This window comes from Haliotis rubra, unplaced genomic scaffold, assembly GCF_003918875.1.
Source record: "Haliotis rubra isolate DU_JTF1 unplaced genomic scaffold, ASM391887v1 Scf120, whole genome shotgun sequence".
Taxonomy (NCBI): domain Eukaryota; kingdom Metazoa; phylum Mollusca; class Gastropoda; order Lepetellida; family Haliotidae; genus Haliotis; species Haliotis rubra.
The window spans coordinates 67,218-88,428 of NW_025765115.1; the positions used below are offsets into that span (position 1 = coordinate 67,218).

General features: G+C 40.9%; 2 protein-coding genes across 8 annotated transcripts in view; one reads left to right on the forward strand and one right to left on the reverse strand.

The window, feature by feature from the left end:
• The window catches only part of LOC124263202, a 23,164-nt gene extending 21,233 nt beyond the window's left edge, over positions 1–1,931 (reverse strand). Inside the window, exon 1 of one of the 2 annotated variants that reach the window (XM_046697793.1) lies at positions 1,782–1,931. The gene's annotated coding sequence lies outside the window, so the exon portion shown is untranslated. Of the gene's footprint in view, positions 1–336; positions 414–1,781 lie in introns of those variants that run through there. The other variant, XM_046697785.1, reaches the window with a different exon arrangement.
• Positions 436–20,684, forward strand: LOC124263163. Of its 6 annotated transcripts, none has more exons than XM_046697741.1 (24): positions 436–524; positions 1,588–1,728; positions 2,434–2,592; positions 2,775–3,249; positions 3,615–4,253; positions 4,419–4,561; positions 4,692–4,814; positions 5,484–5,606; positions 5,913–5,984; positions 6,100–6,224; positions 6,611–6,715; positions 6,833–6,922; positions 7,951–8,031; positions 9,323–9,421; positions 9,683–9,772; positions 10,270–10,362; positions 11,840–12,032; positions 12,321–12,467; positions 13,201–13,283; positions 15,339–15,409; positions 15,516–15,595; positions 15,883–16,057; positions 16,373–16,452; positions 19,889–20,684. In XM_046697741.1, exons 3-24 carry the CDS (start codon positions 2,460–2,462, stop codon positions 19,891–19,893), a joined length of 3,225 nt encoding a protein of 1,074 aa, XP_046553697.1. In that variant the 5' UTR covers positions 436–524; positions 1,588–1,728; positions 2,434–2,459; the 3' UTR covers positions 19,894–20,684. The 6 variants fall into 6 exon arrangements, with proteins under 6 accessions (XP_046553697.1, XP_046553690.1, XP_046553721.1 ...); XM_046697734.1 differs by having other exon boundaries at positions 1,588–1,722; XM_046697765.1 differs by having other exon boundaries at positions 1,588–1,722; positions 9,323–9,412.
• Positions 20,685–21,211: the final 527 nt, after the last annotated feature.

Genomic DNA, 21,211 nt, shown 5'->3' on the forward strand with positions numbered 1-21,211 from the left:
ATTAATGTGACTCTGTCAGTGGTATACCGGACAACAACGTCAGTGGCTGTTCACTGACCTGCATCCCTTTAGATATGGTCTTAATATTAGTGACACTGGATCTCGCGTCCTATGGCCTTTGCCATGCCACTAAGATTTACTGATGACTCCCCTGCCATGGTTTCAGTCGTCACTACCAACTGTGGTGTAAACCGAAAGCAGACGCTCTTTGTCACACAATGAACAATCATAACGGTTTGTAATCCCAGAAGCAGTTAGTACATTTACTAAAAGTGTGGATATATTATCTCATTTAGTCGTACATGTTCACACACCAGTTTTTGCAATGTATCTTACCCGTTATGGTTGTGTGAAGGTATCCAGATGACGGGCATGATGGATATCCCCAGTTTGATGTTTTGTCTATGTGATGTGGATCTATATATAGGGTATAAAGTGTTCAAGTATTTGATAAAGGTTCAGTTGGTCAGCTTGACCTGTGGGTTGTTACAATACGTGCTCCTCAACAGGCAGGTGAATTTCTTGTAAGTATATGCATGAGACAGTTGAAATTTGTGATACGTTACCATAACACACAGAAGAGAATCAATATGTTATACCATGGACATATAACTTGTGTAGATTAGCTGAAACAGTTTGGACATATATGTAAAACTAAAGGCATTTTTTAAGCGAAAATTCATTTTGTAACGACGATAATGGATTTCTACATAACATTCCTTATTATTTATCTCTAGACCACTGAATTATGCAAGGACAGTGTCAGTATTATCATGACTTCTTTGTACCAGGAAGGTCGCGCAACACGGCCCAAAACTGTGGTTGACAGCTTGGATCTATATTTAGCACTAGTGGAAAGTCCTTGGTTGGGTTTCTCGAGAATGCACGTCTCGCAGGAAGTACAATCACAGCTGATACAGTGATAGTGTGTTAATATGTAACTCTGTTCCTGTAGGTGTAGCGCCCATGTTCGCGTACCACCAAGTGTCCCAGGTATCAAACACAGCATTTTAGAGTATATCGTTACCTTGATCAAGGAAACTCCGGCATGTCATAATAGGCATGCATGCATGCACGTATTCAATACATGTGCTTCATGGAACTTATGCATCATGTAGGTTCTTTGTTTAATTGTATATTTTTGTGGTGTGCAGTAGCTTTTTACGAGTATTAAATTAACGTATTTATTGATTTACTTCCTGTTATATTATATAAATTGGAACATAGAAATAGGAAGGAACTACATTCAGAATCAAGGAACATAATGTGTCAAGAAAGGACAAACAAACAAACAAACAAACAAACAAACACACACACACACACACATATCACGGCGGGGGACACCAGATATGGGTTTGACACCTTGTAACCATGTGGGGAGTAGAACCCGGGTCTTTGGTGAGACGAGCAAGCGCTTTAACCACCAACACACACACACACACACACACACACACACACACACACACACACACACACACACACACCACAAAGTATATGTGTGCGTATATATGTGTGTGGGTAAAGTCTTTTGTGGGTGCATATACATACACAATGATCGGCTTGTTCAATAGTTATTTTGTTTTTAAGATATCAGATATCCGAAGCGCGTAACCGGAAAATATGTTCTGTGTGTTTATTTGAGCATCAGTGACACGTGATGAAATTCTATTTATAACGGTGGAAACTACACAAGGGAACGAAAGTAAAACAAGGCACAAACAAGTAAGTGTATGTCGCATTTGTAGTTATTCGAGTATCTCAATATTAAATATAATACTTACAGCCTCACCAGGCTCGACGTGCTGAGATATAACTGTTGGGGGACATTTTACAGTTATGTCCACACCTCATCTGATGAACATACTTGGTGGAGAATGTAGTGTGATACACTGTCTGATTTTCGTCCGCATTTTCTTGTCGTTTTGTGACACAAGGGAGCTAACTCCACAAGTACTGTTGTTGGTGTAATACATTTACCGACGCAGACGGAACTTACTTACTTACAACCGGTTAATGTTGTAGTCGCCCCAGTCAGAAATCATTCAGATACACCACTGCAGGCATTGGCAGCGATCAGTGACATCGGGTACCGATGACACAATCCAAATCGGAACACGCACACACACACACGCACGCACGCACGCACTTCTGGAACCGCAGCTGCAGTTCAAAACGGTCACTCTTTTAAATCACCGCTTCAAAATTTTGAATAAACACGGAAACAGATCAGATGGGATAAGAGGGATTTCGTCAGTCGTTTGTCCAGGACATAATTAAGTTTTAATGATCCTTATTAAAAGGGTGAAACCTTTTCACAGCGCCATACAATTATTATTATTATTATTATTATTATTATTCCTACATCGTACTTCCCTAAAGCTTCACCCCCTGCAGTATTGTGCCGTTATGATGTGTCGTGTCATCCTATTTCAGATAGTTGTTGTTGAAACAAGGGAGCTATGATGACAGAACTTCATTTTAGAGAAATACGGAATGGAGTTGCCTTATCTCACACCGACAGCCCAGTAGTCGTTGATATAGCGTGTAACCAGGACATGTTTGAGATGTTGGATAAGGACGAGAAGGTTGAGGGTAAGGAAGGATAGAAGGATCTACGTGTTCATCACATCTTCATTATTCATATCAATTGATGTTAGCTGATGGATGTTCGGAATGCTCTCAAGAACTGTTTCCTGTATTTGTTGGTCTCAGAAACTAATCCTACGCTATCCTATTTAATTTAACGCACGTTTCTATTGTTATGTTACTTTCAGAGACAGAAACATTGATCTGTGTCCATTGGGAGCACGTTCCAGATGCTACATACGTACTGTCCTCGATGACTCTCACCAGGGGTTCCCAGGAAGAGTTGGACCTTCAACACGAGGTGGCAAAATCACTTGTCCGAAACACATCCATGCTGCAACAGTTTCTATCTGACCTTTTCAAGAGTTTCGATGCTAAGCTTGTTGCGGTCAAATATACTCCTCTCCAATTCATACTGCAACACAACGACAGAGAATCGATGGGGTCAATGGCTCGGAATTCAGCTGTCTTGCAGGCAATATTCAAGGAAATGATGTCCTCCTGCTGCAACACCCTGCCTCCGGTGCAGCTGAGGATGAAGATTTTTAACTCATCCCTTCCGCCCTGTGCTGACTTGAAGCGGGAGTGTTTCCTCCAAGCAGACCACGCATTCCCAACAGATTCCATGTACATCCCATATCAGCAGAGTATGGGCAGAGCAGTGTAAGGTCCTTAGACATTAACCTATGACATGTATCCGAGGGAAGGGCCCTGTTCCTGTTAACATCTACTTAACTGGGGTTTCGTGTATTTACCGCTCTGAAACTGGCTATTTGCTGTATTTTAATGCAAATATGTGTAAACATAACAATAGATCTATAAGCAATCGAAAGGTAACATATCAATTACAACTTATCGATCCAATGGACAATATGTTGTTGGAACGATGCATTGTACAGCAATAGAGTGACTACAAGAATGGTAAATTGCTTCGTGACTAATTGTCTCCAATTTGGGATTTTTCTAGCAATACCAGATCAAGGGGTAGGATATGTATGTTAGAGAATTAGTATTATTCTCATTCACAGATCTACAGATACAATACTACAAGACATCGAAGGCGAGGAAAATCAGGAATCTATTGGTAATCGTTTCGTTTCCCTGGAACATGAGATGACGGAGCAGAGAAGGATAATTGAGGCACACGCCAGGGAGCAGAGAGAACAGACCTATGAAATCCGAGAGGCTCTGTCCATGATCACTCAGCGCATCAGAGGCGACTCCGAGAAGGATGCACCACAGGTAACCGTGGGTCAGCTTGTGTCCGTCAGTGACAAGACGAAACCAAGCGAGCATTCCTCTGTAGAGACCTCATCTCTGATAAAGGGATTGACGAAAGAGCCTGACATCAAGAAAGAAACCATCACAACAAAACCACAATCACATGTAGAGTTGGAATCGTCTGCAGCGTACCCAACTGATGAGGTCAAAACACCTACATCTGATGGCGTCATCTATTTTCCTGTGAAGAAAGAAAGTTCTGAAAATCAGTCAAATACAGTTCAACCCTTTGTCGGTGTTGAGGAAGGAATCACTAAACGCGGAACTCCCCAACACGATCCAGAAATCACTGACCCGTCAGATAGCTGCCTAACAGAGGAACAAATCCAAGGAAAGCCTGATAGACGGGAACTTGATGTACCAAAGGATCCCAATGAAATTAGAAGGTGTTGTATACCAAAATATAATCATTACGTTCGATGCATAAAACCTATATGGATACATACTAATAATTCCAACATACTTTGCTTGAAATTTTACTATTTACTAACATCAATCATAGTAATGCAATATTTTACTATCAAAGGTACATATATACTCTGCTTTGTTAGAAGGTCTGGATCTGCTGGTGACAAACCAGTCCTAGGAGAAGGAGGGAAGATGATGGAAGTACTAGCTGAAATCAAATCAGCCCTAGTCAAACATTATGAAGTGGGCAAAGTCTGGGGATGTGTGGAAAAGACTTTGGAGGAAGGTAATATAAGATTTAAGAAAACATGTATATGTAAGAATGTTTCATTGCACAGTGAATATGTATTGTAAATTGATGCAGTGACCATACTGTCAACCACAGTGCCAACGTATTTTGTTTGTTCTTTTGACAGACGGTTCTCCGTATCCAAAAGCGAGGGGCGTCATGAATACCGTCTTGTGTCTTGACACATCATCCAGTATTGGAGAAGAGGGGCTAGAGGACATGAAACGCCTCCTAGAAGCGTTCATTGATGGTAAGAAACGTATTGTTACTGTTGAAGGTGATGAGTATCTATTCAGAAATATTTGTGTCAGTCGTGCAAAGCCGGGAGTCAGTGTTAAAGTTCCAAGTAACCTGTGCTCCGTTTAACATGTTCCGTATCGGGGGAGTTTGTTGCAAATGATACAAACACTTGTCTGGCTCAGACTCGGTGATCTCATGCAGATTATAAATTACTCCACTGGCTACCCGTAGAGCACCGCATCACTTTCAAGACTCTTTCTATCACATATTGGGCACTAAATGATGACAACTCCCCAACTTATATTAAGGACATGCTACATCACTACAAACCCATAAGAGCTTTAAGATCAGCCGATGATAAACTACTTCATGTTCCTAAAATTAAAACAAAGATGGGCGAAGTGGGTCTTTTTTGCAGCTCCAAAACTGTGGAATGCCCTACCACTGGAAATCAGAAATTGTGAAACAAAAAACTCTTTTCTATCTCATCTGAAAACATATCTTTTTTCCGCTCACTTCAACAAGCGCCTTTGAGCAGTCCAATCTGGAAACCAGGCGCTATACAAATCAATTATCATTCAATCATACACCCACCATACATCTGCCATTCTGCTGACTGTAGAAACAAACACACGAGTTTAATGTATTGCATAATGTGAGTAATGTTTCATCAAACCAGACATAGAAGAATCTGCGGAGGATCTGGAACAGGAGGAAAATATTGCAGTTGTGGCATTTGGAGGCGGGGCCTCGACTCTTCATCCCATCTCGAACGACTATGGCAGTGTGAGAGATGCAATAGGTGAGGCGTCCTGGCCACTTCTAAGAAACATGTTGAAACTGAAGGATGTACAATTATGTGTAACTCATTTACATCATAAGTCAAGTTGAGCAGTGGAAAGTATTCACGTTGATGTACGGATGCAAGTGCAATACAAATCAGACTCATGCAGATTATACAAACAGCTCTGATTCTCTGCGCAGGAAGCCTTTGTGAATTCTTTCTCACCAATCATGCAGACAGTGTTTAAGTCTTGGGAGAAGTGTAACGAATCACCATTGTTAACAATACTTAACTCGGCATCATGTATAACATGCCCTGTTTCAGAGGACATTCAGCTTGGTGGATCGTCTCCTCTACTTCAAGGACTATTGGTCAGTGTTGCAGCACTAGCTCTCGGTATGTGTCATCGTATCAAAAACATCGTGCCTTGTGTCAGTATCAGATTATATGTGTGAAGACATTATTGACATACATTAGTATTTCAGACCATGTTGTTGTTTTTGTTTACAAGGGCAAGGTGGCAGCGGTTCGGAGACATCTCAACTCTCGCGGATCATCGTGATGACAGATGGTCTTGTGACAGGAGAAAGAACTCCTTCTGATACGGACACAAAAACCACATGGTTATCCCAGCAGGTACACTCCTTAGTACACAACAATGAATTACTGCTGGTAACTTATTTGTCTGTTTGTTGCATGAGTGAGTGAGTGAGTGAGTGAGAGAGAGATTAGTTTTACGCCACATTCAGCAATATTCCAGCTATATGGCGGCGATCTGTAAATATTCGAGTTTGGACCAGACAATCCGGCGATCGACAGCATGGGTATCCGCAGTTAGGAAACGATGACATGTGTCACCCAAGTCAGCGAGCCTGATCACCGGATATCGTTAGTCGCCTGTTACTTATGGTTACTGATGACTCTATCTTACTACAGTATGGCGACTTTAAGATGACGCTCTATATGAGTCTATGTCTCAATTATACATATAGGTATGTGTTAAAACAATTCCTTACTTTTAGGACAAGAACCGGTTTATGTCGACACTGAGGATTTTAAGACCGAAAGAGACGCCATGCAAGGTGATCGACGCGATGGTGTGGATCCCTGTAGGAGATGCAAACTCGGTAATAAGTGTTATAGACTTTGTCCTTCAACAGTACATCGTGGAAAATTGCATAATGCTCGCTGATTGTCTCACAGATGAAAATATGTGTTATAAGTGTGGTATTTTTACTTGGCAGACATTTCTACAAGACTTGGTCAGTTGGTCAAACGGTAATCTTTTGAACGGAAAGGAAATCAAGAGCCTCTGTCGCCATCAGGGTCATCAGGTAAAATAGCATTGTTTAATGAGTGAGTGAGTTTGGTTTTACGCCGCTTGTAGCAATATTCCAGCAATATTACTGCGGAGGACACCTAAAACGGGCTTCACACATTGTACCCGTGTGGGGAATCGAACCCGAGCCTTCGGATTGACGAGCGAACTCTTTAACCACTAGGCTACCCAACCGTCCCATTGTTTCATGATATTTACCAGGACATCTAGAACGGGAAGCTGGGAGATATCGGAAATCATTGCAGCAGAGATAGTATGTATCCCCAGCAGTGCCACATCATTCAAGAATATTTTGCCTCCCAAACTTTGTACTGGCGAAGACCCAACTGTGCTTTTTTTGACATATATATCTACAAAGAAACAAATTAAGCACCCCCTGTATTTTCGCAATTATAGGTTTCAACACGTACATAAAACTTCTCGTGGTGACCACGATGGAAAAAAATGAGTTTTTCTGACCCGTATGATACTGTGACTAATTAAAAAACGATTTTATGATGGTAATTGCTGATTTTATAAAGAACGCTGATTTTCATAGAAAACCACGTCTGCACAAGTATGGTCCTGGAATGTTTAATGTTTAATTTATTGGTGAATGTGAAATTCAAAATGTCATTTTGCGTGTCTTACACGATTCAAGGTCAATACCGAGTGTAACCTCCATGTGACCGTATGACAGGCAGCGCTCTCCCACTTGTACCCCCGTCAGCCTCCTGGTCCTCTGAAGGGGCAGTCTATGCCATTCCTCGTGTAAAGCAGCTTCCAATTGGGCCAGGTTCCGTACAGGAGGACCCCTTTGTTGCACACGACGACCAATCATGTCCCAGATATGTTCCAAAGGGTTAAGATCGGGTCTCATTCAATCGTGAGATATGTCAGGGGTGCTTAACTAAGTTCTGTGTGTATAGTTGAACAAGTATTCTATGTGGAAATATTTATCAAGACCTATGTGATTATATCTGAATCCAGAATACAATTGTCAGTATGTCGGATGTTGGATTGTTCCTGTAATTACATGTCCAGAGAGATCCAGGGAGCAGTGCGCCACCAGTGTCGTCGTTAGGAAGAGTACAACCTACAGGGAGGACGCCAGATACCACTGCGGTATGTGGTCTGGGTATTGTTGTATGGTGAATACGTCATTAATCTTGACATAAGAACATTGTGTTCTGCTGATCTGAGAACGCTTTGCTTCTCCCATACGTTTAACCGACCTATACTTTGCCCTTGTGATTTGACTAAAGGTTTGATAGTTGGTTGGTTGGTTGGTTGGTTGGTTGGTTGTTTAAAGCCGCACTAAGCAATATTCCAGCTATATGGCGGCGGTCTATAAATAATCGCGTCTGGACCAGACAATCCAGTGATCAACATCATGAGCATCGGTCTACGCAAATGGGATACGATGACGTGCCAACCAAGCCATCGAGTCTGACCATGCGATCCCGTTCGTCGCCTCTTACGACAAGCGTGGGTTACTGAAGAAGAAAGGTTTGATTTTGACACTTTAGGTACAAGGTTGTTATCTATTCCAACAAAGTGTACCAACTAAGCATAATGTCAGTGAATACGTTGTTGACTTCCATTCTGGATCGGACGTAAATATACAACATCAAGCCAAAGAATCGATTAGTCGCCATTATTCGACGACACTGATTTTACTGTTTGTATGAATCACAGAAAATATCAATGACACCGGGCATTCGAAAATGGTAGAGCATGCCCTGCCCTACAGACAGTGTGCGAAATGGTAGAGCATGCCCTGCCCTACAGACAGTGTGCGAAATGGTAGAGCATGCCCTGCCCTACAGACAGTGTGCGAAATGGTAGAGCATGCCCTGCCCTACAGACAGTGTGCGAAATGGTAGAGCATGCCCTGCCCTACAGACAGTGTGCGAAATGGTAGAGCATGCCCTGCCCTACAGACAGTGTGCGAAATAGCCACTGGCGAGCTAGCCCGTGGCCAGTAAAAGTCCAGTCGGGACAGTAAATCGCCACAGTCAATTTTCATGGTGTCATTTTGTAAATATATCACTCTTTCCGAATGTTAGGTTATGATACACTTTTAAATCGTACATGATTATGGCCTGATTCATCATATTATCAGCTTAATGATGACATATTAACGTTATCTCAGCGTGAACAAACTATTTTAGAAATTCAGACATGTGTTATCTTATTTGTTTTTGATGGTATTTTATCTTTTTGATATCTCTTGTTTAGTTTCTGCATTCAAATTTCGGGCTCGTGAATTATTTTGTGGGCTTGTAACTTTCAAGCATAGCTAGCCCGACTGTCTAGCAAAATCTAGGAACTATTTCGGGCTCTGCCTATAGGTACAATAATGATTACATGTATATGGTTTGGTATGTGTATACAGTGTGTTGTAACTTGACAGGCATCGCAACAGGACACAGCCATACATTCGGATGGAAGGGGCGTAGAGAACAAGGACACCCCAAGCCCTCCTCCACACCAAGACAACCAGGTAAACAGAGTGAGTGAGTTTGGTTTTACGCCGCTTTTAGCAATATTCCAGCAATATCACGTCGGGGGACACCAGAAATGGTACCCATGTGGGGATTCGAACTCGGGTCTTTGGCGTGACGAGCGGAGGCTTTAACCACCAGACTACCCCACCGCCCCAGGTAAATAGACAAGGAGTAAATATGGAAATATGTAACGTCTACTGAATACTCTTATAAAGAATTTTCCTTAGATGTAGTGATTTTCATTGTATTATAAATGTCCACCGCAGAACGATGTGGGGAACAGCTCGCCATCCTTGTCATCTTTGGGGCGAGCACAGCGAGCTGGGGAAACATTGCACGCCATAGCAGCTGAGAAGGTATGTGTGTCCAGCAGTACAACACACCTAGTGAGTGAGTTTAGTTTTACGCCGCACTCAGCAATATTCCAGCTATATGGCGGCGTAAATCATCTGAACCAAACAATCCAGTGATCAACACCATGAGCATCGATCTACGCAACTGGGATACGATGACATAATAATGTCAACTAAGCCAGCGAGCCTGACCACCCAATCCCGTTCGTCGCCTCTTACGACCGGCATAGGTTACTGAAGATCAATTCTTACCCGGACGTTCACGGTTACAATACATTGAGACTGTACTGCTGCAAGACGATTGTTAATGTATATTTGCACATTGATAGCACGCTTCCCATAGCTCATTCCAACTGGACCGCTCGATCTTCTTTTAATTTAAGCTACAAGCCACATGCGTTTGCATAATTATTAAATATGGAAATATATGTCAGGGCATTTGTCTATTCGAAACAAGGTTATGGTCTTTGAATACTTTCCTTATTGCATGTCCATGACAGAGAGATCCAGGGAACAGTGAGCCTGTGCCTGTGTCGTCATTTGGAGGAGCACGAAGGACAGAGAGAATATCAGATACCAAAGATATGGACAAGGTATGTGCTCCTCGTTGTACTGTATAGTGATTGATTACGCCCATTATTTTGTGGCAGCAAGGGCACAAGACTACATTGCTTCTTAAATTTGAAATCGAAATTAGTTGAACCTTTCGGACCACATACCGATTATCATTTCGGACCACACAGTGTAGAGTTGTTCAAGATATTGTAGAGGTCCCTGTTCCTCAAAGTGAACTCCCATACTTTTAACATAGACTTTCGGACCACATACTGACCACATACTTTAACATAGACTTATCATTTCATTTTACACAGTGTAGAGTTGTTCAAGATATTGTAGACATTGTAGAGGTCCCTGTTCCTCAAAGTGATCGTAACTCCCATACTTTAACATAGACTTACGGACCACATACTGATTATCATTTACACAGTGTAGAGTTGTTCAAGATATTGTAGAGGTCCCTGTTCCTCAAAGTGATCGTAACTCCCATACTTTAACATAGACTTACGGACCACATACTGATTATCATTTACACAGTGTAGAGTTGTTCAAGATATTGTAGAGGTCCCTGTTCCTCAAAGTGATCGTAACTCCCATACTTTAACATAGACTTACGGACCACATACTGATTATCGTTTACACAGTGTAGAGTTGTTCAAGATATTTAGAGGTCCCTGTTCCTCAAAGTGATCGTAACTCCCATACTTTAACATAGACTTTACGGACCACATACTGATTATCATTTCACAGTGTAGAGTTGTTCAAGATATTGTAGAGGTCCCTGTTCCTCAAAGTGATCGTAACTCCCATACTTTAACATAGACTTACGGACCACATACTGATTATCATTTACACAGTGTAGAGTTGTTCAAGATATTGTAGAGGTCCCTGTTCCTCAAAGTGATCGTAACTCCCATACTTTAACATAGACTTACGGACCACATACTGATTATCATTTACACAGTGTAGAGTTGTTCAAGATATTGTAGAGGTCCCTGTTCCTCAAAGTGATCGTAACTCCCATACTTTAACATAGACTTACGGACCACATACTGATTATCGTTTACACAGTGTAGAGTTGTTCAAGATATTGTAGAGGTCCCTGTTCCTCAAAGTGATCGTAACTCCCATACTTTAACATAGACTTACGGACCACATACTGATTATCATTTACACAGTGTAGAGTTGTTCAAGATATTGTAGAGGTCCCTGTTCCTCAAAGTGATCGTAACTCCCATACTTTAACATAGACTTACGACAGTCGTAGCTTTACGATCGCTTTGTGAAATGGGCTCCTGTTCACTAAACATGAGGTTATATCGAATTGAAATGGGCCACTAACTTTCGTTAGTTATATAGATATATGCACTTCGAGTGAAATATACGGCAAGTGACAAGGAACCAAAAAACATTCGTTATATCTGCCAGTTCATTGAAAAACGTCCTTATTGTATTAATGTTTATTTCCCATCCTTGATTGGATGCAGATACAATATTGAACTGTTTATTTAGCATGGGTCCACAAGTAGTCTGGACGTCGGCGCGCGGAGGAGTGAGCGCAAGGCCACTGATGTGTTTGACAACGTCTACGAGTCCGAGGGTCTACCCATCCTTGGATCACGAGTCATGAGGGGTGTGGACTGGAAGTGGGATGACCAGGACATGGGGGGTCCTGGTACTATCACCAACCATGGAGCAGAAGGAAGTGAGAAAGTGAAATTTAAAGATACAAAGAATTTACAAAATGTTCCCTAGAAAGTAAACACAACTTATCCTTAGAAATTAGGACAATATTCCACCTCTTCCGCCAACTTCCCTATACAAAAAGGAGTTATTTATACGTTAATGTGTCTCCTCCTTTCCTAATATGCAGGCCACCATCAAGCGGGCATTACCATTAAGATCATTTTATCCTCTTCTGTGTGTTAAAGACATGAGTTTATCTTCCTGTACCTGAAGGCAGATGGAGAGTTGACTTACTCTTCTTTTGTAGAGTCCGTTTGGGTTGCCTGGGATCATGGCGAGTGTAACAGGTATAGGTATGGTCTTGGCGGATATTTTGACCTGAAGGTTGTAGACGACCAACCAAGATCCCCAAGAAGAGACGGCCGGATTCAGATCGGAATGCTTGTTGAAAGAGGTACAGTTTTAGCGTGTTTTTGTCCATGATACAATAACGGATTTCGACTGCATATATCGATCTCGATCTGGATTTTTGTATTAAATGGGGAGCTCACTGGTATTTATTCACTGAGAAACTATAGGTCTGACAAAAACGACAGACGTCTCCCACATCCGTATCCACATCCACATCCACATCCATCATAAATACATTCAAAGGCTAGTCAGTTGTTCATAAGAACAAGCAAGGGAATCGCATCGGACATTACTTTTGCTAAGGATTCGTCAAATTTGCACATGTCCTCCAAATGCCTACCAGAAAATATTTGAATGCTTTGCTGAGGCCTTAACCATGAATGAGAGGAACTTCTGACCAAGACTCGTATTACGCTCTTCGAAATATTGGTAAATGGAGCATGCTCCATTGTACCTCCAAATGCTGGAGCCGTAGGTCAGATGCTCGACATAACGGGGAAGTTAACTATTTGAAAGTTGAAGGGAACGATATCAGATTATCGATGTACCGGAAGTTTTAGTTATATTTCTTAATGTTTCTTGATCAATGGGGAAAGGTTTTCCTCAGGTTTGTCCCAAAGTGGCATAACTGAACTTTTCCTTTTCTGAATTTGAAAATAATTCAAGAATATCACGGTAGGTTTTGAGAATGTACATGGTGTTAATTCCACTTGAAAGTCCTCCCTTGATAGTATTGATGGCAAGAAATGATTGTTCCATGTTCGACTTTCGACCAGGCGCAGACTGGCAACAGACTGATGACGATGGCGGGCCTAGCTGCAGCGGGACTGTGATTAGACGACAGTCTGACACAGTGATGGTGAGATTTCCTGTATCACCAGCAATATCAACATTCTATAGCCTCTTAAGACAATCTATATATACTCAAAGGCAAATGTTATTGTCACACAACCAAGACACAGAATCAGTGTTAAACTTTTTCTGGCGCGAATGAAATGTTATTACATTGAAACAAATATTTCAAGGGTCAAGGTATGGTAACGATCCACAGTCCATAAGAACAGCTTACCTGGCATATGCACATGAGCCACAACACAAGAGGAGTTCAGACTGGCAGTAGAGAGTGTGTTCACCTTGTACATCGATATAGACCTGGCTCCTTCACCTCATTGAGGCCGTATAACGCAGAAGAGAGTCCAGGGTACAGTCATTCCATATTCGAGGAAGGGTTTGGGGGGAGTTCCTGCTGGGTTGTTTGAGGATTCGGATGACGTCGTAAACGTCGCTCCATTTCAAACCAGACGTGTTCATTGTCTTGACGTGGGGTCGCTACTGGTTGGCGGCCACTAAGGGGACGGGCTATTGTTTGGTGAAAACGTCGCCTTAAGTGCCATATGGTGTTTCTATGGATGTTGAGGTACCAGACCGAAGCGCACATATAGCTCTCCATCTGTCATTTTGTGTGGCATGTCAAACTTATTCCAGAACGATAAAAAGAGGTGCTGTTCAGACTTCTCCACTTCTTAAGACTGCACTGGGTGCAAATGATACGCGTCCGGTTGTCTGGCTAAAGTAAACATTGCTGTCCATTTGTCTCGAATATGTCATGCTTCTTAAAAAGTTCGTGCAATTGGAACAACTGCTTGCATGCTTTTTCTTCGGTCATTCAACTACACACGTTCTCTGTTGCAAATCCAAAAATTAATTCACATGATTGCCAAAGAAAACATACGATGTCATAATAACTTTTGCCTCTGGGTATATTTGAGTAGATGTGTGAAATAATTCTTGCAAAGCGCCAGTCTTTCTTCTCATTTATTCTTGTTACACCAAACAGCAATATTATGGTGGTAAATAATCGAATCTCGATCTGACAGACCAGTGGATGACATTAAAGGCACTAATGGGTTCTGTTACAAAGGCATGCGCTGATCCACGTCAGTGAGCTGATCCATCTCGTAGCCATCTCGTGTCACAAGCATGGGTGGCTGGAAACCAAATATACAATGATAAGCCTACTTGGCCTTTCTTTAACATGAAGTACTGTAAACGTACTTATTTTCGCGTGGTGCAATTTTCGCGGAATTGACAGTTTAGACTACATCGCGCGGTCAATTATTCGCGCAATCAGTAATTGCCGGAACTGCCAGCTGTCTCTTTGGCCGCCACTAATAGCAGTGAAAACAAACAGAGTGGCTTAACCTGTCAGGCGGCGTTTATTGCTTACTCACCGGAAATCCCTATCTGTGCGATATACTAGTACACAGTAATCCGTTTACTCACGGAAGAGATGAAAAACACATCAGTCTTATGTTCCGAATTCTGACGATCTGACGAATTAACTTCTACTGTATATGAAGCTCTTTGTGATTTCAAACAAGCCGGGTTGTTGTGAATGAGATGATTGAGTGTTAAGTGACTATTCGCTTCATGACTGGTAAATAAAATCTTAATGAATAAATAAAATACTGCTGTATTATTTCTTTCCGAGTCGTTTCATGGTAATCTGTTTTGTATCAAACCATCTGTCATGTGACTAATTTCCATGGCGGCCACAATACACATTGCTGTTTTCGCTAATTCGGCGATGGGATTTGGCTCATTATTTAATTATGTTTTGGGAAATCCATTATAGCGACAGTTAAGTATGATTCTTTATGCTACTATCAGTCGTCATTTTAAGATTCCCGTAGATTTCTGTCTTCAAACTTGATGTGTTATGGTAACAACTCAGGGGCGAGTGTGGCTAGTCTGAATGAATGACAGGTTTATTCGCGGTGTATAAATTTCGCGCTAAAATGTTTTGCGCGAAAAGCGCGAAAATAAAAAACCTGCGCGAAATATAATACGTTTACAGTAAATACTATCGTTTTTACTGTTGCACAAGGTAAAACGTTTGTCTCTCTGTGTTCAGGTGAAATGGAAAACTGGAAACATTGGTGTATATAGATATGGAGAAGGTGGCAAGTTTGATGTTTGTGTTCGGTGAGTAGTATTTCTGGTTAAATATCCACAAACGAACAGTCATATTTTCCAGATTGCACTGATTTGTGTCAGTCTACATTCCTACACTTGTCATTTGATTTGGCAGAGATCCTGTTTCTTGTTTGATGGAACGAACAACAAACCAAAAGAGGGTCCAGCATGACAAACAACGCACTGCACCAACAGGTTTGTGAAAACGTTCACATTTTTCATAGATGTTTAAAGAGTTATCCCACGTTGTACAGTGTGAAACTCATCTCAAGATACGGTCACAGGTTAATCATACTTCCGGGTCACAGGTTAATCATACTTCCGGGTCACAGGAAAAATCGGAGGAGGTAACTGTGATACATGGACTTGCAGAATGCCCGGATAACAAGGTTTTCATACTACTGACGTTACGTAAAATGTTGAGAATAATACATTTGCGTGTACAAATGTGAATCACATGGTAACTTTAGTATTCAATGCAGACGGAGTACCGAAGCATAAAAAGCCAAGTGACAGACACAAGGAAAACAGTGTCTGGCAATGGCTAGATGGAGATGGTGTTTGGACGACGTATTCAGATGAAAACAATCTCCTACTCAGTCGAGCATATGAAAATCAAAAGAGTGGACACTGCAGTATTGAAAAGGATGGTAAAAGGTAGGTAGTTACGCTTAAATCATTTATTGTTTATATGAGCTAGGTTTCCAGTTTATTGCCTTCAGTTATCATCATTGTTTTTGTTCAGTCTAATAACCTTTTCTCCTCTTGCTTCTAATATCACAAGATGCCAATATTGTGCTGACGCACTATGATTGATTATACATGTATATCGATTACACACCATAACCACTATTTTGGATAATGTGGTTTTCAATCTATGTACTTTTGATTGTTTAACACTTACTAATGATTATCTTTCATCTGGACCTGATAAGTATAGCATCGCGGTGAGCCTATGTCTGTTTGTTTCAGATTCCTGGTATTATTCCAGAACTTTGTGGAGAAATCACTGACAGACAGATGCACAAGGAAGGTGCGAAAATGTCCAATTGGTAAGAGATGACAGTCATCTAATTGTACATCGAGGAAGTGATATAATTATTGAAAATAGATATTAGTTAATGAGTTCCATCTAAGTGTGTAATGGACACTTATTGGTTTAGTAGTCATTTAGATTAGCATTTTCATAAATCTGACCGAGACAGCACAACAATGTTGAAATGATTGTTTTTGTTAGATTTGAAAATTGTGATGATTATGAAATATCAACTTTAAAACAATATAAAAAAGGGTGTTTCAACGTTGAATTGACTTTCAGTTTTGATTGAATTTGAAAGTTGAAATGCCGATGCTGTATCAAATCAGTATCGACGTCAATGTCGAGTTTTTGTTGAGTGTCGGTTGAATATTGCTTGCTTGCGCAATTGCAGTATGTAAGTTTAAACGGACACCTAAGTATATCCTGAAATATGGAATCGTATAGTGACGCAATCTAAACATTATCCCACCTGTGTAGCTGATTTGCGTAACTAATGTCACTTCTAACGCAAGGCTTTAAAATGGTACCCGCATCAACGCAAAGGTTGCATTATCTCCCTTGAATCGCCACAGACCTCTCTCGGAGGGTCAAATTAACTGAAAAGAGGAAGAAACATTGTTAACGCCAAGATTACATTATCTCCCTTGAATCACCACAGACTTCTCTCGTTCGAATTAACTGAAGAGAGGAAGATACATAACTATGATGATGAATTAACTGAGATTAAACAATACAATTACTACAGACATTCAAGGTGGCAAATACATCTAGTCAACCCAACAACAGATGTCCAGCTCGACAACCAGGCCCTAACTATAGCCTGATGTGTATGTAAACAAAATACACTATCTAGTTATGTTCAATGTAAACGATGGAGGTATCCCTAAACAATACATAATGTATCTTACCGCTACTCCTGCTCGATCCTCCTTTTCGCCACTCACATCGTACTGCAGGTGGCTTCCTTTATTAAAGGAGAATAGCGCTCACACAGAACACATGTGTTTATTTGGCATGCCTCGGGGGTTCTATGGTAGATTTACCCGAGGTCACAATGCACAAATACGAACCGGGAATGTTCAGGTTGAGAAGTAGGCCTGGCTGTGTCAGTAAATACATATCTTGTATTTGATGTCAATATTAAATTCTGTTATTGCAAAAATCTATTTCACATATATATTTTAATCCTTATCGTTAAACCATATATATACTCCCGTCCAACAGAATCTTGATACATGACAAAGTACTGACTGTGTGCAGAATTTCAGTCCCATGTCACTAAAACCTATTGTAAAATGAACAGAAATTTATTGAGAAGCACATCACGAAATTTAATCAAGATTTATTGAACATTAAATGATGTATTGAAGTGCTATTTACAGAAGGGGTGAAATCTGACATTTAAATAGCCAAAAGATAAAGACTTTACACTTTCATAGACATTCAGAGTGGTCAAAAAGCTTTGTCAATAACGGATGTGTCCTCCTTGGGCCTGGATGCATGCAAACACATATCTGCGCATTAATGACGTCAGCCGTCTGATGACGTTGTTGGGTATTTTCTGCCACTCCTCCCTCAGCGCTTGGATCAACTGCCGACGTGGTTGTGGAGGTGGTTATTCTTGTCTGATACGGCGATCGAGGTGGTCCCAGAGGTTATCGATCGGTGACATATCAGGAGGCCTTGGGGGCCAGGGTAGAACGTGAAGTTGTTGCGATTAAGAACGTCCTGTACAACTCAAGCAACATGTGGCCAGGCGTTGTCATGATGGAAGAGAGTCCCTCACTGCTGTTGCTGCAGGAACGGGAGAACTACCGGCCTCAAAACGTGGTTGATGTAGCGTTGACAAGTCAGTGCCTCGTCAAAGACAACACGTCTAGTGGTCCGGTCTCGAAAAATTAATCCCCAGATCATTACACCCCCTCCGCCGAAAGGCTCCGTCTCCTGAATGCAACAAGGAGCCATTCGTTCGCCCAGTCTCCGGTAAACTCGTGTCCTTCCGTCATTATTGAACAGAGAAAACCTGCTCTCCTCCGGAACGAGTACCCTTTGCCAGTCACGTCTCTGCCAGCGTCGTACGTGACGTGCCCTGTACTGTAATCTCTGCTGGCGATTGATCTGTCTAGTAGTGTGGTAGGGCAACCGAAGGTTCTCGCAACGTGACCACGAGAAGCCCCAATTTTGATGGTACCGATGGCTCGTTCACGCTGTTCTGCTGTCAGTGTCGGCATTCTTGCTGTGGTTTTCCAATGACACTGATGACAGAGGGTTATTTGGGGGCATTTTATACCAAAAATTGCACGTGCGGTTCGTACAGCTGCGAGAAAACCGATTTTACAAGAACCGTGTCTGTGAACCATGCTTTGGAACTGTTGCGTTTCCCCTATATAATTTCTAGTCTCTATGATCACGGGAAAACTCGGAACATAGTTTTTTGCAATGTTTAAAAAGTCACAGTTTCTTTAGAGCGAAAATAATAGGGTCCTGTTTCTTTTGGACGTGAGTATATATGAATATTTAAAATCAGTAAAATTTATTTTTGAAAGTATCGCTGAATGTTATGTTTTATGGATTTTTTTTTTTTTATTCAGTTGTAGTATTGAAATAGTATCAGCTTTAGACACCCATAGACCAGTGTTGAGACATTATTGAAACACGTTTCTTATTTATCATATTTCCAGTATCAATAAACCGGTGTTGAATAAATATTGAAAACAATGGCTTATTTTATCAAAGTTGATGTGTCCATGTTGAAAATACTGTCAACTTTCGAAATGTTGTCAAATATTGAAAGGCCACTGTTGACCCAATGTCAAAGTTCTACATATTTTCAATACCTGAAAGGCCAATAATGAATCAGTGTTGAAAACAATTTCACAGTTCAACACATCATCAAACATGGTATATCAACCACATTTCCACATTGAAACAATGTCTGATGCCTGCTGAGAAACCATATCAGATTATGTGTCACAATTACAGCAATATAAGAAATCTCAAATTGTTATCATACATTTTACAAGTTAATTTAATTTTAAACTTTGTAACGCACAATGTGATTGATATAATATCAAGTCTGTACCAGACCGCCAAACCTTTCTAGCGGCAGAGACTCTTTTTGAGATTTCCAGACAGAGAACGCTGCACGACATGTTTGCAAGGATCAGAAGGAGCGTAGTGTTGCAATATACAAGTTCTTAGATGTATCAAATAATACTGATTATTATATATGTATCCATTTGAATGAATTGGTCTCAAAATTCTGGACTGGTTATTGTACTAAGTTGCGTAATAGGACGGAACCTTGTCAGCAGGAAACGAGACTGTTGTGTAATCAATGTTTTGACGCGTGTGTGTGTGTGTGTGTGTGTGTGTGTGTGTGTGTGTGTGTGTGTGTGTGTGTGTGTGTTCAATCACAGTAGTAACAAAGCTGTTATCTTGCATTGCAGATTAAAGAGAGAAGCTGCACATTGAAGGCGGGTGACAGGTGTTGTTCTCTAGTCGACGTCACAGTCCCTGTTGAGTTACCCTATACGCATATTGGATTACCGTTCCACGTGACGAGGACATTGTATAGCGCTGCTTATACGAATCAAACATTCATTTTCCTTGATATACGATGTTCTTTTTTAAATACCGCTGAACGATGTGTGAGATGCGTTCCTTTCCCCTCGACAGTGATGAACATTACACTCCAACTTGAATGTCGAAGGATACTATCTCTCTTTCATATACGTATAATTGTTGATCTAATTTTACCTGTAGTATAATTTGCTTTCTGAGTATATCTGAATCGACTGGCTAATGTGAATCGTATTCAAGACGGTACAGGACGTCTGCTGCTGACTCTATCCAAAAGAACATTTTTCTCTGTAAACGCCTAGGTTTTTATGCCAGTGTTCCCTTAAGTCTTGTAAATATTCTGAACAAATCAGCTAACTCTCAGGATACTTGTTTGTTGCATAGAGCGCCGTTTCGATGTCAATTCTTTCACTGTTATCAAGCTTATAGGTAACTGCTAGGAACTTGAAGCAAGTGATGAGAAGTATACAAATACTTTATTAGTATGTTATGACAAGCAGCTGATGAACAACAACAGATAATTGATAACTTCTAGAACGAATATTCTTATTATTGTTTTTAATGTGTACACTGGAATCTGCTGGCTGATCATGCGTGTTTTAGAACATGTTGTTACTTGATACGATGCAAACATTTTTATTAAATACAAGTAAATAAATCCTATGTGTGAGGTCCATCGTTTTAGCTACATTAAAAGCTGCCCCCAGCAAACGGAACCTGTCCTGGTGGGATAGAATAACAGATGAACAGCGCTGACCTTCCTTCCTCGCAGTGCTAGCTGTATCCGTAACGCGTTGTAACACACATGTTATATATATACTGATCCAAACATTTCACCCTTTGATGAAACTAACAGCGTATAGGAAATATTGTACTGTGTAGAACTCATTTGATGTTGATTTCTATTGAATCCGACCTGGAATTATCGAAGAGACACACAGAAACAACCAAGATGACATCTATTAATATACTGACTTTCCTTCTTAATTTTTTGTCAGTTTAAATATAGATCATTTCACTTAAAAGTCCTTTCTCACGACAGGCCCTCGTGTCTTTGCGAGGATTAAGATTTTATAAAAAATATAAAAAAATTGAGATGACCCCCGACTCGAAATGCTTCACAGTATAATACATTATGTCCTAATGTATTGTACTGTGAAGCATTTGGAGTCGGGGGTCATCTCAAAAAC